Here is a 13717-nt window from a genome sequence, read left to right on the forward strand (position 1 = left end):
GCTTTTTCATCTAAAAGTCATTACAATTTATGTTCTTGCTGGTTCTCCATCTTTTCCCAAAGATCAATCTTCAATGCCAACAATGGTGGAAAAAATTACATTTGTTATCCATTTTGAGGTTTTTGTGTATGTTTTACAAATGTTCAAATCCTCTTCACCATCTTAAGGACTTTGGGGTTATAAAGTCAAGATGTTTGTAATGAGAAGAAATAACTTTTAAGTCTGGATAATGCTTGTAGTAATTAATGCACTCTTTGTGCATGCATTACCCTAATTCTGTGTGAGATACTAATTTTATTTGCTAAAATGCTGTGCTCTTTTCTCACAGTATTTAGCTTGCAGGAAATAGCTTTCTGTGAATTTCATGCTGAGTCAGAATAAGATACAGCAAACGTTTACACAAAATTGCTTTTTTGGTACCAGTTTGCCAGTTTTAGGACTTCTGATGATTTTCTATCCCTTTCAATATCAGAGCAATCTCAATCTTGTCCATTCACTGCAAACCATCTCACCTGAGAACTAATAAATATATGAAAGGTTCTTCAGACAAGCTCCTGAGATCTTCCCAGTGTCATGTTAACTTGTGAATTGTATGATTTGAAGCAGGGGAGTGTAGCAATGGAACAATAACCAAAAAAATCTTGTCATGTAATGCATGCCCAAGAAAGGTGTTGAACTGAGGGAATTCACAGTGAGCTGCTTCACATTTCCTAAATTTGGAGGTTTTGATTTGGTAGTAATTCTATCTTTATATGCACAAGTGTGTATTTCTGTGCAGTGCATGCAGAAAGAAGGGGAAATATTAAAATTCTATGGAAGTTAATAAGAATTGGCTACTTAGTGAGATCAGGATTTGACTTTATAGTGTGTCCATAGCCTCTTATCTTTTCTTGTAATACCACTTACTCAGGACTTAAAGCATCCTTCATATGAAGAAGTTTTTTGGAGGAAGGAAAATGGTGACATTTGTTTGTCAAAATGGAGTTTTTCCTTTTGTCAGAATTTCTTCCTGAAATTACTCTTTCTGATGTCTGTTAAATGCAATGTAGGAAGGGTCCCCTTCATTACCCTATGCCTACCATGTGCATAGGTAAATTTTGGTGTGGTTTCTGGAACATTACCCATTCTGTCTCACCCAGCAGAGGGTGGCTGGAGAGACCCTGCCTGCTCCTGGCCTTTTCTCTGAACAGAAACTTGGTAGGAAGTGGAGGTGTAGCTATGCTGGAAAACTGGTTAGAGAGAAATCATAACATTGGCAAGTGTTGAAGATGTGGGCAAAACCAGATTCACTACATCTTATGTTGGCTGATTGAGATGGGTGAGCTCTTCGGAGCTGTGGCTTGCAGGAGATGCACATGAGGGTGTCAGGGCTGTGCCGTGGAGGGCGAACAGTAGAAACAAGTTGTGGGTATCTTTGGAAGCTACAGAGACCAATGCCCAGTGAGAGGAGGTGATGAATACTAGGAAAACTGCTCATGAAACTATTGTATTCCTTAATATCAAAGTCTTTTCATGAATGTTTCCTCATGCTTGTTCATTTTGGAACCTCTTATATTTTGATTTCATCTCCATGCTTTGTGCATGTATGTGTGTTATATCACATTCCTGATGTTCCGAACTTCAAAATACACCTCCTCAACTTTCCCGTGGTTTACTTTTCAAAGTGTAAATTTGCAACATAGTAGGTGATTTGGCATTCTAGTGGTGACATATGATTTGTCACTAATTAGGAAGGGCAGTTTTTCAACAGCAGTTATGCCTAAAAATTGCTATAAATCCATAAAATCTTGGGGAGAAGTTCTTGCCTATTAAAATTTTATTTCCTTTTCTATAGCATCTTTTCCCACAGAGAGTAACCATCTTCAAAGAGGGAAAGGAAAATTACACCAGCAAGCATGAGTAGTAAAATATAATATATGTGTTCAGACACTATCCTGTTAGATGTCTATGTAGATAGTTGAGAGTTTTTACTAACCTCCTATCTCCAGTCTTAAGATTTGGTGCAGTAAAAAGGCAAAAGCTTAAAGACAAATCATTTTGGGAAAGGTTAATGAAAAACAGGGAAGAAGTCATTAAAATAGTAAAATGTACAGTACAAGTACTACATATGCAAGTGGAGGACATGGTGTAAGGAACTCTAGTTGATCCCAAGGTTTTTAAAGCTTAATAAATGTATTTCAGCTGGGAAGTCCTGAGATTCCTTCTGTCTAATTTGAGGATGTGGATTGAAGACTATCGCTTCGATGGATTCCGGTTCGACGGCGTTACGTCCATGTTGTATCACCACCACGGCATTGGTGAGCCATTTATCAGCTCTGATCTCAGCCCTCCTGGTGCAGCTCTGTTCCTCTAAAGTTCACTGTTTCTCAGGGTGGAAAAGGGCTTTAGCACAAGAGTTAGAGGGGCTTGTTGGTAGAGCTTGAAACTAGATGGGAAAGGGACAAAACCGGGCTTGATAGTGAGAAGCAATGGGAGGGCGCAACCAAAACATGAGGATGGATGCGCTAGGAAGATCCCTCAATCTGCTCCACAAGGTGTCAGCTGTAACAAACCGTGCTGGAAGTGTTTCTGTACCAACACAAACATGAGGAACAAAAAAAGAAGAGCTCAAAGCTTTAGCCCAGTCCCAGGGTTTTGACATGATTGGCGTAAGCAAAACTGGGGGGATGAGTCCTGTGGCTGGATGGGAGCACAACACAGCTGGCATAGGTGTGAAGATGATTCCTAAACAGGTTCAGAAGATTACTAAAACACCGGGGTGATTCAGGGTGTGATTCTGGGGGATGGTCCTGTACAAGGCCAGGCATTGTACTCTGATGTTAATGGGTCTCTTCCAGCTCAGGATATTCTGTGAATGATCAAAAAAATCCATGTTGGTTAATTTTCTTGCTTTGTTGCTATGAGGATAGATGGAAAATCATTAATACATTCTGCTTATAAAATGAAATATTGAGTGAAATAGCTGTGTTTTCTAAATAAAGCTTGACTCTGGCTTTTAAAACTTGTTGTCTTATTAGGCACAGGGTTCAGTGGAGATTACAATGAGTATTTTGGCCTACATGTGGATGAAGATGCTTTGTGTTACCTGATGCTGGCCAATCACATGATTAATACCTTGCACCCAGAATGCATAACCATAGCAGAGGTAAGATCATTTTGCCTTCCTCAGTGACATTAATATTGATTAGTTTGCTTTAGGATGTGAATTTCCTGTTAATTATCAAGTCACGCCTTGGGTACTCAAGCAGTGACATGAGCTGAAAAATATTAATTAGTGGACAGACTTTGCCTGGTGGGAAAAAACAACCTTAATATGCGCTCTGGGGATTTTCTCAGCATTAATAGATTATTAATTAATGTGACAGTTTCTTTTTCTTTTTTTTCTTTCATCACCTTGAACTTGTAATGAAAATTGTTTTTATTAGTTTATTGCTTGTGCATGATAGCCATTTGTCAGTAGTGTTCTGTGGTACTAAAGATTAACAGCCCTAATGATGTTTTGCATATTTTGAATTATATTGGTATATCTGACAATTGCCCTTCAAATTAAATGCAATAAACTTATAGATGTTAAGTATGTAGGGTAATTTAAATTTATTATTAAGTTTCTCCAGGTTTCTAAAGGAGTAAATATACTATATTACTTGAGTTTATTGAGATAAATTTTTTTGACTGAAAAATGTTTTTGGCACATGGAGTTTTTAAGAGTATGAAACAGCAGAACATTCAAAATTCTAATTTTCACTGATACTTTGTTTTTATCCAGAAGAAAAATCACTTAAACATGGAGGATTCTTTTCTGTTATCATGTTTAAATAATTCATTTTGTTTAGAAGAAAAAGTGATATCTGTCTGATACCCAGGGACTATATGGATTTCTAATAAAAGGGTTTGTGATGCTGAAGAGTTCTCTATCTTTAAAAAGCAAAATACTGCTTTACTTAATTTCTTATTTATGGCGAAGTCTTCTATCGTAGACAATCACTGCTAGTAGCTCAATGACAAGCTACCAAAACAGCATCTGGGGAGCAATCAGTAGCAAACTGGAGGTGATTTCATTGAGCTGTAGGCTTATTTGAAATTAAATCAGTTAATTTTCTAGGTAGTCCTAGATTATAAGCATTCCTACCAAAGAATTTCTGAGTTTAGTTGTCTTGTATTACCTGGCCTAAGAATTCCTTTTTTTTTAATAAGATGTGTCTTCAGTTTCTCATGCTTAAGTTGAGAGTGCTTCTTTTTCAATACATAATTTTCTGCCTCGGGAAGTCGCTACATGAATCATAGAATTGATCAATGTGCTTCATGGTTAAAGGAGAATTTCAGAATGAGAAACTATTGACATAATTGAAAATTACAGAAGACAGTGAAGAATGTCTGCTTGCCTATAGAATTAGTGCCATGTGAGAAAAATGTTTTTCTCTGGCCATAACTAATCATAATATATTCCCTAATTAATGTAATTAATTGATGATTTTACAGCTTTTTAATATTCTGTATATTCTGTCTTAGTAATTGCTAATTTTTTAGGTGTTACTGAGTATACGCTTGTTTTTCATTTTGGTCTTCTAAATAAAGCAGCGATTAAAGATCTTTATAATTGGAAGAAAAAATGCTAAGTAAAATTATGTCATGCTTGAAGTATTATAGACACAAACAGGCAAAGAAACAGTATGTTGAGTTTTCTATTTTTAAATGCAGTTCTTTTCAAACCTGGTATGAACAATTGCTTTGAAATTAGCTGTTTAATCATAGCATAATAGAATGGCCTGGGTTGGAAAGGAACTTAAAGATCATCAAGTTCCAACTTCCTGCCATGAACAGGGACACTTTCTACTAGCCCAGGTTGGTCAGAGCCCCATCCAACCTGGCCTTGAACAGGAATGGGGCATCCACAGCTTCTGTGGGCAACCTGTGCCAGTGCCTCACCATCCTCACAGTAAAGACTTTCTTCTTAATATTTAATCTAAACCTACTCTCTTCCTATTTCAAGCCATTCCCCCTTGTCCCATCAATACATATCCTAGCAAGATGTCCTCTCTGTCATTCTTGTGGGCTCCTTTCAGGTACTGGCAGGCCCCAATTAGGTCACCACAAAGGCTTTTTTTCTTAGGCTGAACAATCCCAATTCTCTCATCCTTTCCTCATAGCAGAGGTGCTCTATCCCTGATCATCTTCATGGCCCTCCTCTGGGCTGGCTCCAGCAGGTCCCTGTCCTTGCTGTGCTGGGAGCCCAGAGCTGGATGCAGCCCTGCAGGTGGGCTCTCAGCACAGGGGAAGAATGCCCTCTCCCTCCTGCTGCCCACTTTGGGCACAGCCCAGGACAGATTTGGATTTCTGGGCTGCAAGAGCACACTGACGTGTCCAGCCCACCAGCATCCCAAGTCTTTCTCAGTGACTGCTCTGGATCTGTTCACACCCAGCCTGGATTGATAAACAGGGGTTGCCCCAAGCCAGGTGCAGCCCCTGGGACTTGTGTCTTGCTAAACTCATGAGGCTCCCATGTGCCTGCTGAAATGGGTTCCCATACAGACATCACTTAGAAATGTGATTGCTGTCTGAATCCAGCATGCTTGGCCATTCCACTGCCAAAACCCCCAACATTTTGGCGGTAACACCAACCATGGAGCAATGTATGAATAAACTCAGTCCATCCATTCCTTTCAATGTTATTGCCTTCAGCTAGAGTTAGAGAGGAGAAAAGGGCTTCTGCCTCAGCTTCCTTTTCCAACTGTCTCAAGGCCCTGAAGTCCTTTTTGATCTCTCTTGGATCACATGTTGTCACTTCATTGCCTCCTCTGTGGAAGATCAGTAATGTGTTGCAGTCTGAGGGCTGTACTAGGCTAGGAAGTTTCCTGGTAGAAGTACATTAAGTACATTTGATCTACTAAACAAACTATTTTTTTTTGTGTCCAGTTAAAATTTGTATACATGGATATAAATGCTGTTAAATTTGGAACTTTACTTCCCAAAAATCTGGCTTTAATTATTTTGTTTTAAGTAGATGGGACTTGCTTAAATCTCAGACTTGGACGTCCTCCTGACTGGCATCGTGGCATTATAGAAATGGCTTTTGTTTCATATCATCATGTCCTGTATAACCTAGAGACCAAGAGTCTGTGTCTATTCTTTCTGACTGATTTAGGAGAGTTTTTGAAATTTTTATCACATCTAAAACTTTGTAAAAAATTTCCACTTCACTTTTTTTTACAGCGTGTGGAATATGGACACAGTTTTCTGTGTGATCCAGTGGCTGCTGACTGACGGGGGATAATTCCCTCCTTTGATCTCCTGGCTGTGCTGCTCACACAGCCTGGCATGTGCTGGCCATGCCATCCCTGCTGCCAGGCCTGGCTGCTGGCTTGAAGCTCAGCTTGCTGCTGAGCCCCAGCCCTTGCTCCCCAGCCTGGCTGGCCCAGCCCCTGTGGATGCAGGAGGTGGCACATCCCACGGTCAGGATTAGCTCGGTGACATTCTGACATTCTGTGTGACATTTCTGCTGATTGAGTCCTCCAGCCAGTCCCTCTGGATGGCAGCCCTGCCTTCCACCCCTGGGATGCCATCCATGAGCTTCCTGGTGATCTGGTTGATCTCCTCCCTTATGTTTGTGTATGACTTGAAGCATAAATATCTTTTTTCACTATTCCAATGCAGAAATTGGGTTGAAAAAAAACTGGATTGAATCCAGCAAATCAGAATGAGCTTCCTAATTAAGCCCTGGTGCTAGTCAGTATTAATTCCATAAAATTCCCTTGTGTAGATGCAAGAGGTGTTTGTTAATCCATAACTGCTGTTAGTGAGAAGCCATTCCCCCACAGAAGTTAATAAAATTGAGTGCTGATGGATATTTTGCAATTGTTAGAGACTTGCATTTTCTGTTCAGATAACTTTAGAAAAGAATGCTGCATGATAAAATTGCCTAACAACATGGTGAAATATATATTTTGAGAACTTGGAATTACAAATTTAAGAGTAATCAGCATCCATCAATATGGAACTGGAAAATTATGCAGTAAGAGCATGTCACTTCCAGGACTAGCTGGATCAATAGGTTTTGTTTTGAGAAAAGAGTAGAGATTGTATTTTTCTTCCTTAGTGCACTTTATATTTAACCTTATTTTATGCAATTCCTTATGCAAAATATCAATAAACAAAATGAAGGTTTAATTTGTCTTTTGTTGACCACTTTGTACTTTCTATTGATTACTTGGAGCTCCAGAGAGCTAATTATTTCAAACTCTACATCTACTGAGGTCTCTTCCCATTTAAATATTTACTGTATTAAAGTATTCTGAGGCAGAGTGTGTGATGAGAAAAGTCATAATGCTTTTCTCTGTAACTTTTGTATTCAAACAGCCCATCTGGGTGTAGTTATAGCCGATTTAAATTTATTCTTTTCTCCCTTAAACCAGGTCAATCTGTGAAGCTGCTTCTGGAGTGTTTGTATATCGGCGTTGCTGGTGGGAAATATGCAGTGATATTTGCAGTGCTGTGGAAATGATGTTGTGGGTGTTTGATCTGTTCCAGGATGTTTCTGGAATGCCAGCTCTCTGTCGGCCTGTGGCAGAGGGAGGAGGGGGCTTTGATTATCGACTTGCCATGGCCATTCCAGATAAGTGGATACAGGTGAGAACTTGAAAATTACATCCTGCTCTTCAAAGGGGGATGCTCCTCTGTCAGTGCATACACATAAACACTTCTGAATGCTGCTGACAAGTTTTGCTTTCTCTTATGGTTATGTGCTATTGAAATAAATTTTGACAGGCTTGAGCACAGGTATTAGAGGCTGAAATGAGAGCTGTCAGATGTTATGTAGGTTTCAGGTGAGGAAGTTCAGGAGCTGGGATTCACACTCCAGCTGATAATTGTTTTCTTAATACAATATACATAAGCTCAATTTCTTTGAAATGACCTGTGCCTTGCAAGAGCTGTAGAATGTGTTATCTCTATTGAATGTGAGCATGTAGATAAAAAAAGTTAACCATATGCATATAAATATATAAAAACAAACAAATCACTCCAAAAACATGAACTGAACCCTCCTGATGCTGGGCATAGAAATTGGCATAGACCTGAAAGTTTAAACAAAGTAAACCTAGGTGAATTACACAAACACCTGCAATTGGTACAGGGGGTTACAAAGCTGAATAATATAAATCTGGGATAAATTCTGACTACAATAAGGATTTATATCACTTTTTCCTTAATATAGAGAATCAAAAGAAAAGGCATAAACACTAAATGATTTGAAAACCCTTCTAGTGATGTTTTAGAGAACATTTTCCAGTTAAATGAAATATTGCACCCACATCCTTTGGGATGTCACAATGATCTGAAAACAAATATTTTATATGACCATTAATGCTTCAATCAATACAGTATGGAGCTAAGAATAACAACAAAAAAATTAGCTTACCTTCAACATCTTTGAGTTTTGTAACTAGGAGGTAAAGGGCCAATTGAAAAACAGTTTCAAGCCTCTTTTCAGAAGACAAATTTGTCAGCTTTTCCAACAGAGACACCATCACTAAAACTTGGAATATGTAATTTAGACGTTTAGGTCCTGGAATGCAGTAAGGGCTCATTTTCTTTTAACAACAAGTACCTAATTGTGATGTTTTGTGGGTTTCTTGGAGTTTTGTTAGTTTGTTTTGTGTTTTGTTCCTTAACTTACTTGAGGGCAGGCAAGATGAGCAATTTCCTAGGTAAGCAAAATGCAAGTGGCCAAGTTCATGTTACACAGGAAAAAAAAAACCCAGACCATAGAATTTTACCAGTGCAAAAAAATTTACAGTCTAATTTAACAATCTTTGATATAGTCTGCTTCATTTAATTCACAATACTTGGCTAGAAAACATAACTGTCCTGCAGCAAATGCTTTAAATGGAGAAAATGTCAGTTTTTCCAGCTTAAACAGGCACTTGACATGGGACAGGATGGGACACTGATGGGATGTTGAGTGCAAATCAGTTATTATTGGCAATGTACAAAAACTTAGTGTGATGTAGACAGGAAGCTTCTTGCCAAAGAAACTGCAAATAAGAGACGAGAGTAGACATGTGGAGTTAGAGAAAGAAGTGATGCCACAGTTTGTTACCACGTTTCATGAAGGGAAAAATAAAGCTGAGATGGTTGGAAAGGAGAAGTTCAGCTACTCAGTTTATCAGTTGTTATCAAACTATCCTAGACTGCTTACTGTCTCTCCAGTTTTTAAGCACATACCTGTTAATAGGCAATTTTCTGGGCAACTTGCTAAAGTCAGTTTGAACACTGAAGAATCTCCAACAGATTCCATGAACTAATTCTAAGGAATCTGAAAAAGTAAGGAAGATAAACTGTTTGGCACAGCAGTGGTTGTACTAGTTCTGATTCAAGATAGATGTAATGTGATGTACATGTGACATGATGCTACATAGGGACCTCAATGTGTTCAGAGCCAGAATTTACGGACTTAAAAAAATCAACAAAGGAGGAAATAAAAGCCTGTTTAGGAGTATATGGGCAGTTACAATTATAATGTTAACTTTTACGGTGTGATATTGGCCATCTTGGTGCTATTGCCTTTTTATGACTTCTATTTTTATGTCTTTATATTTGTGTGTGCGTTTAAGTCATTGTGATCAATGAATGTCTAGAAAGTGGTGTACAAAAAAAAAGAACAAACTAACACTGAGATTGAGCTAGATTTAGCAGAGGAAGGAAATAATGTGATATGAAGCAGAAAATTCCTATTAATGGGATTCAATTTAAATTGCTAAAAATCAGGAGGTAGCACCACACTGCCAAAGCTTTATTTGGAAGCTCCCATATGCCAGGATGGCATTTCCTGATATTGTGAACCAGGTAGGTCTGTGCCCACATATTTTTTCCTTGGTTTTGGTGCAGTGCTCTCTTGCAGGTCCTATCAATCACATTATCTCATGTATCAGAGGATTCATATAATAAATGGCAAATTCTGTTGTCTGAGCTTCCTTGGGAGGTAAAGGAGAAACGAGGTATCCTAGGTATTATATTTATGTGGAAAAGTTGAAAAGAAAGAGACGGCTCTTTGGATTATCAGAGAAAGCTCATCACTTCGAAACTTGGGAGCATGAGAATACAGTTCACAATCCATTGGAAATTTCTGTGCCAAGATAATGTTACATGTTTTTAGTTAAAGCAATTTTCCAGTGATCTTTCTTTCATTTCTGTAGATAATTAAGGAGCTGAAAGATGAAGACTGGAACATGGGCAATATTGTGCATACATTGACAAACAGACGGTATGAAGAAAAATACATTGCTTATGCAGAGAGTCATGACCAGGTATTTTCAGCTGTTTGTTTGTTCATAACCAAGTAAAGAACTTGTTAGAAGTTTGATGGTTTGCTTTGTTTTTTTCAATGAGAAATGAGTTGAGGAGGATGATAAGAATTTCAGAAATGGGTAGATTTGGACTAGTGTTCTTTTTTTTGTACTTGGTTTGTTTGTTTTGTTTAGGTTTTTTGGGGAGTTTTGGTTGGTTTTTTTGTTTGTTTTTTTGGGGTGTTTTTTTTTTGTTTTTCTGTGTTTTATTTTATGGTCCTTAATTTTAGTAAAAGAATCTTCCCTGGAGTGCGCAGGTATTATTGGCTTTCAGTTTTGGGTTTTTTTAAGGAATGAATCAAAGCTTCTTATTTTGCCTGCTGTAGAAGACAGGAAGGTGTATAATCCATGCAGTTGAAAACCCTGTTTCCATTAAGTAAACTGGAACACTACTTCTGATAAGCATAAACAATATGCCAATTTAAGAAATTTGTTTGTGCCTTCTTTTGCCTTCATGAAAGTCTTTCCTCTCTGGAAGAATTGAAAACATCCTCTTTTGAGACCTAAATGAAATATGCTGTAAGAGTTTGGTTCAAAGCACAGCAATTATAATAGTTCTGTGTGTGACAAAAAGAAAAAGTAATGATGAGTTTGGATAACACTCATCTCCCACAATCTTTTTAACCCTTGTTTCTGAAGAGTCAGAAAACATGTAATTTGGGAATTGTACCATTAGCATCTTTAAACCTTTCATTAAAAATTTATTTTTTATTTAATGACCTATCTTTCCTTTATATAATAGAGGTTGATATTCCATTTCCTGTACTTTCTGCAATAAATGTCAACAGAAATATCCAAAACAAGTTGTATATTTTAAGAAGAGAATTCTGAGTTTTCAACTCATTTTGTGTGCCAGTTTACACTCTAATCTCAGAGTCTGTTACAGTGTTCATTTGATGCATGATCCTTATAAAGGACTTCAGAAATTACTTGGAAATATATATTATGCTGTGATAAGCTGCTTTCATCAAAGATGGTTCTTCACCCTAAAGCACAGCATATAACATTCCTGTTGCTGTTCTTTTATTTCATCGTGACTTTTAGCAATTGGGTTTTCCATATCACTTTGCATTTTCTGTTCAGAATGTCATACTTAAGGAAAAAAAGATCTTATTATTTTTAATTTCAAAAACCAAACAATGATTACAGGTCTGCATCAGGCTGTTATATGAAAAGTAGGCTAGAGAAACAAAAAGTTTGGATAAAATTCAGCCTGAAGATGCCTCAAGTGATCCATGTGAGGGTACAATCCTGGTTTCTTATATGTTGTAATGGGCTATGAGCTGACTGCTGCCAGTCAGAGCACAAGGCCTTTTGGTTATAAGAAGGGTGTGAAAATAGCAACTCCAAATCTAATAGCTGTCAAAAAAGCAGATGCAGTCCTGGAATTACTGAATGGAATAGAGCAAAGAGCACAATCAGCATGCCACTGCAGTCTTTCCTGGTTTGTGTGCATCTTCAGTGTCGGAGACAGGTTTGGTCCTGTATTTTAAAGGATATAAAGCATAACTGGAAAAAAAAAAAAGCTGTGGAGAGGAAGAGCAGGTGAAGATTGATTTTTCATAAGAAAAAAAAACTAAACAGAATAAGATTCTTTGGGGCAGCAAAGAGATCATTGAAGGGGGAAATATATCCATTTATAAAATCACAGCTGCCACAGAAAACATGAATAGGGAAACACTTAGCTGCTCTTCCAATGGAAAGATTAGGGGATATTAAATGGCACTAACAAATGCCACATTCTGAATCCAGAAAATAGTTGTTCATTGCAATCTTCAGTCTTGTCATAGGAATTTTTTTTTCCTTTAAATAGAGTATTTTTTTACCTGAGGGAGTATTACAGCGTCCTGAGTGGGTCGCTGAGGGGTGAGAGAGAGACAGTGAATCTTGTTTCTTGATCAGAAGGCTGGATTTATTGTTATATAATATATAGTACATTATGACTATACTAAATAGAATAAAGAGCGAAGTTGCAGATGCTTGCTAGAGCTAAGAATAGCAAGAAAGAAATCTATATCCAAGTTGTGTCCAGGGACTCGGTCCCCAGCTTGTGTCTGTGATTGGCCTTTAATCATAAACATGTGCTTGTTTATAACATGAGACCAATCAGGTGCATCCTATTGCATTCCACAGCAGCTGATAACAATTGTTTACATTCTCTTCTGAGGCCTCTGCCTTCCAGAAGATGCAGAAATCTGAAAGAAAGGATTTCTGTGAAAAAATGTCTGCCACAGGGGAGTAATCTATATATGCTGTTATATCGTCAGCTGGGAAACGAAAGGATGATGATGCTTTTCAGCCAGACCTGTTTACAATTCACCTGTATCTCTGGAATTTACTAAGTTTTCATTCAAGAGTATAAAACGAGAATTGGTCTAATTGAACAAAAGTCAGCTATTTAAATATAAATGCTCCAAAATATTTCCCACTATCTACCTACTAATATATTGAATAGCATTTGTGGCCTTTCTCTAGTAGCAGTGAGCACTAGCAAGTTAGTAATTCAGTTTTTTCTGTTGGGTGAAATCACAGAAAACCAATCACATTCTTGATTGCCTGTAAGTGAATGCTTCATACTCATTCTGCATGTCTGAATCAGTTTTCTTTATACCCATTTATTTTTACATTCCTGGAACTTTTACTTTACGTGTTTACTTTCTTATTTTCTGTGTTTCCTATGAAAATTCCCAAATGGTTGTTCAGTTGTGACTTACTGAGTTGATGCTGATATTTGCTGTTTATATCTGTAGGTGAAAAAGAAATATTTATGCAGTATGGTCCCATTAGGTGAGATGTAGGACCAGGGTTAGGCAGCTGCTAGTCTGTTACCATTGTACACTCAATCCCATCAGCCCAGGAGCCCCAGTAACAATGGGGAGGGTTGCAAGGGGAAAGCAGATAACTGGGGCTGACATCCAATCCAGGCTCAGCTCATGGACATCCCTGCCTCAGGTTTTGGCAGCAGACCAGATCTGTATGGCACGTCACACAATCACAGGTGCAGTGATCAGAATGTAGGATCACCATGTCCATCATCATTGGTGGTTTCTTTCAGGAGCAGGGACTGGATCATGCAGAGATCTTGCAAGATCTCCACCTACAATATAGACCCCCTGTTTTGAAAAAACCCAAAAACCTAGGAATAATTCTATTACACCCAATGGTTTTCTTCAGTGTTTTTCTGAACTATTCTAGGCCCTGGTTGGTGACAAGACCCTGGCCTTTCGTCTGATGGATGCAGAGATGTACACAAACATGAGTGTGCTCATGCCCCTGACACCAGTTATTGATCGTGGGATCCAGCTTCACAAAATGATTCGTCTCATTACTCATGCACTCGGAGGAGAGAGCTATCTGAACTTCATGGGTAAGTAATC

At 38.1% G+C, this 13717-nt stretch overlaps 1 protein-coding gene across 3 annotated transcripts in view; it reads left to right on the forward strand.

The window, feature by feature from the left end:
- GBE1 (1,4-alpha-glucan branching enzyme 1) overlaps positions 1-13717 on the forward strand; it is a 137217-nt gene that overhangs the window by 81925 nt on the left and 41575 nt on the right. For all 3 annotated transcript variants that reach the window (XR_009420520.1, XM_059493719.1, XM_059493720.1), the window contains exons 8-12: positions 2182-2297; positions 3018-3145; positions 7525-7623; positions 10191-10301; positions 13536-13707. Coding sequence is in view for 2 of the 3 variants with exons in the window: in XM_059493719.1 (XP_059349702.1) it covers positions 2182-2297; positions 3018-3145; positions 7525-7623; positions 10191-10301; positions 13536-13707 (626 nt within the window). In the remaining variant the exon portion in view is untranslated. The remainder of the gene's footprint in view (positions 1-2181; positions 2298-3017; positions 3146-7524; positions 7624-10190; positions 10302-13535; positions 13708-13717) is intronic.

The sequence above is a fragment of the Ammospiza nelsoni genome, chromosome 2, assembly GCF_027579445.1.
Source record: "Ammospiza nelsoni isolate bAmmNel1 chromosome 2, bAmmNel1.pri, whole genome shotgun sequence".
NCBI lineage: Eukaryota > Metazoa > Chordata > Aves > Passeriformes > Passerellidae > Ammospiza > Ammospiza nelsoni.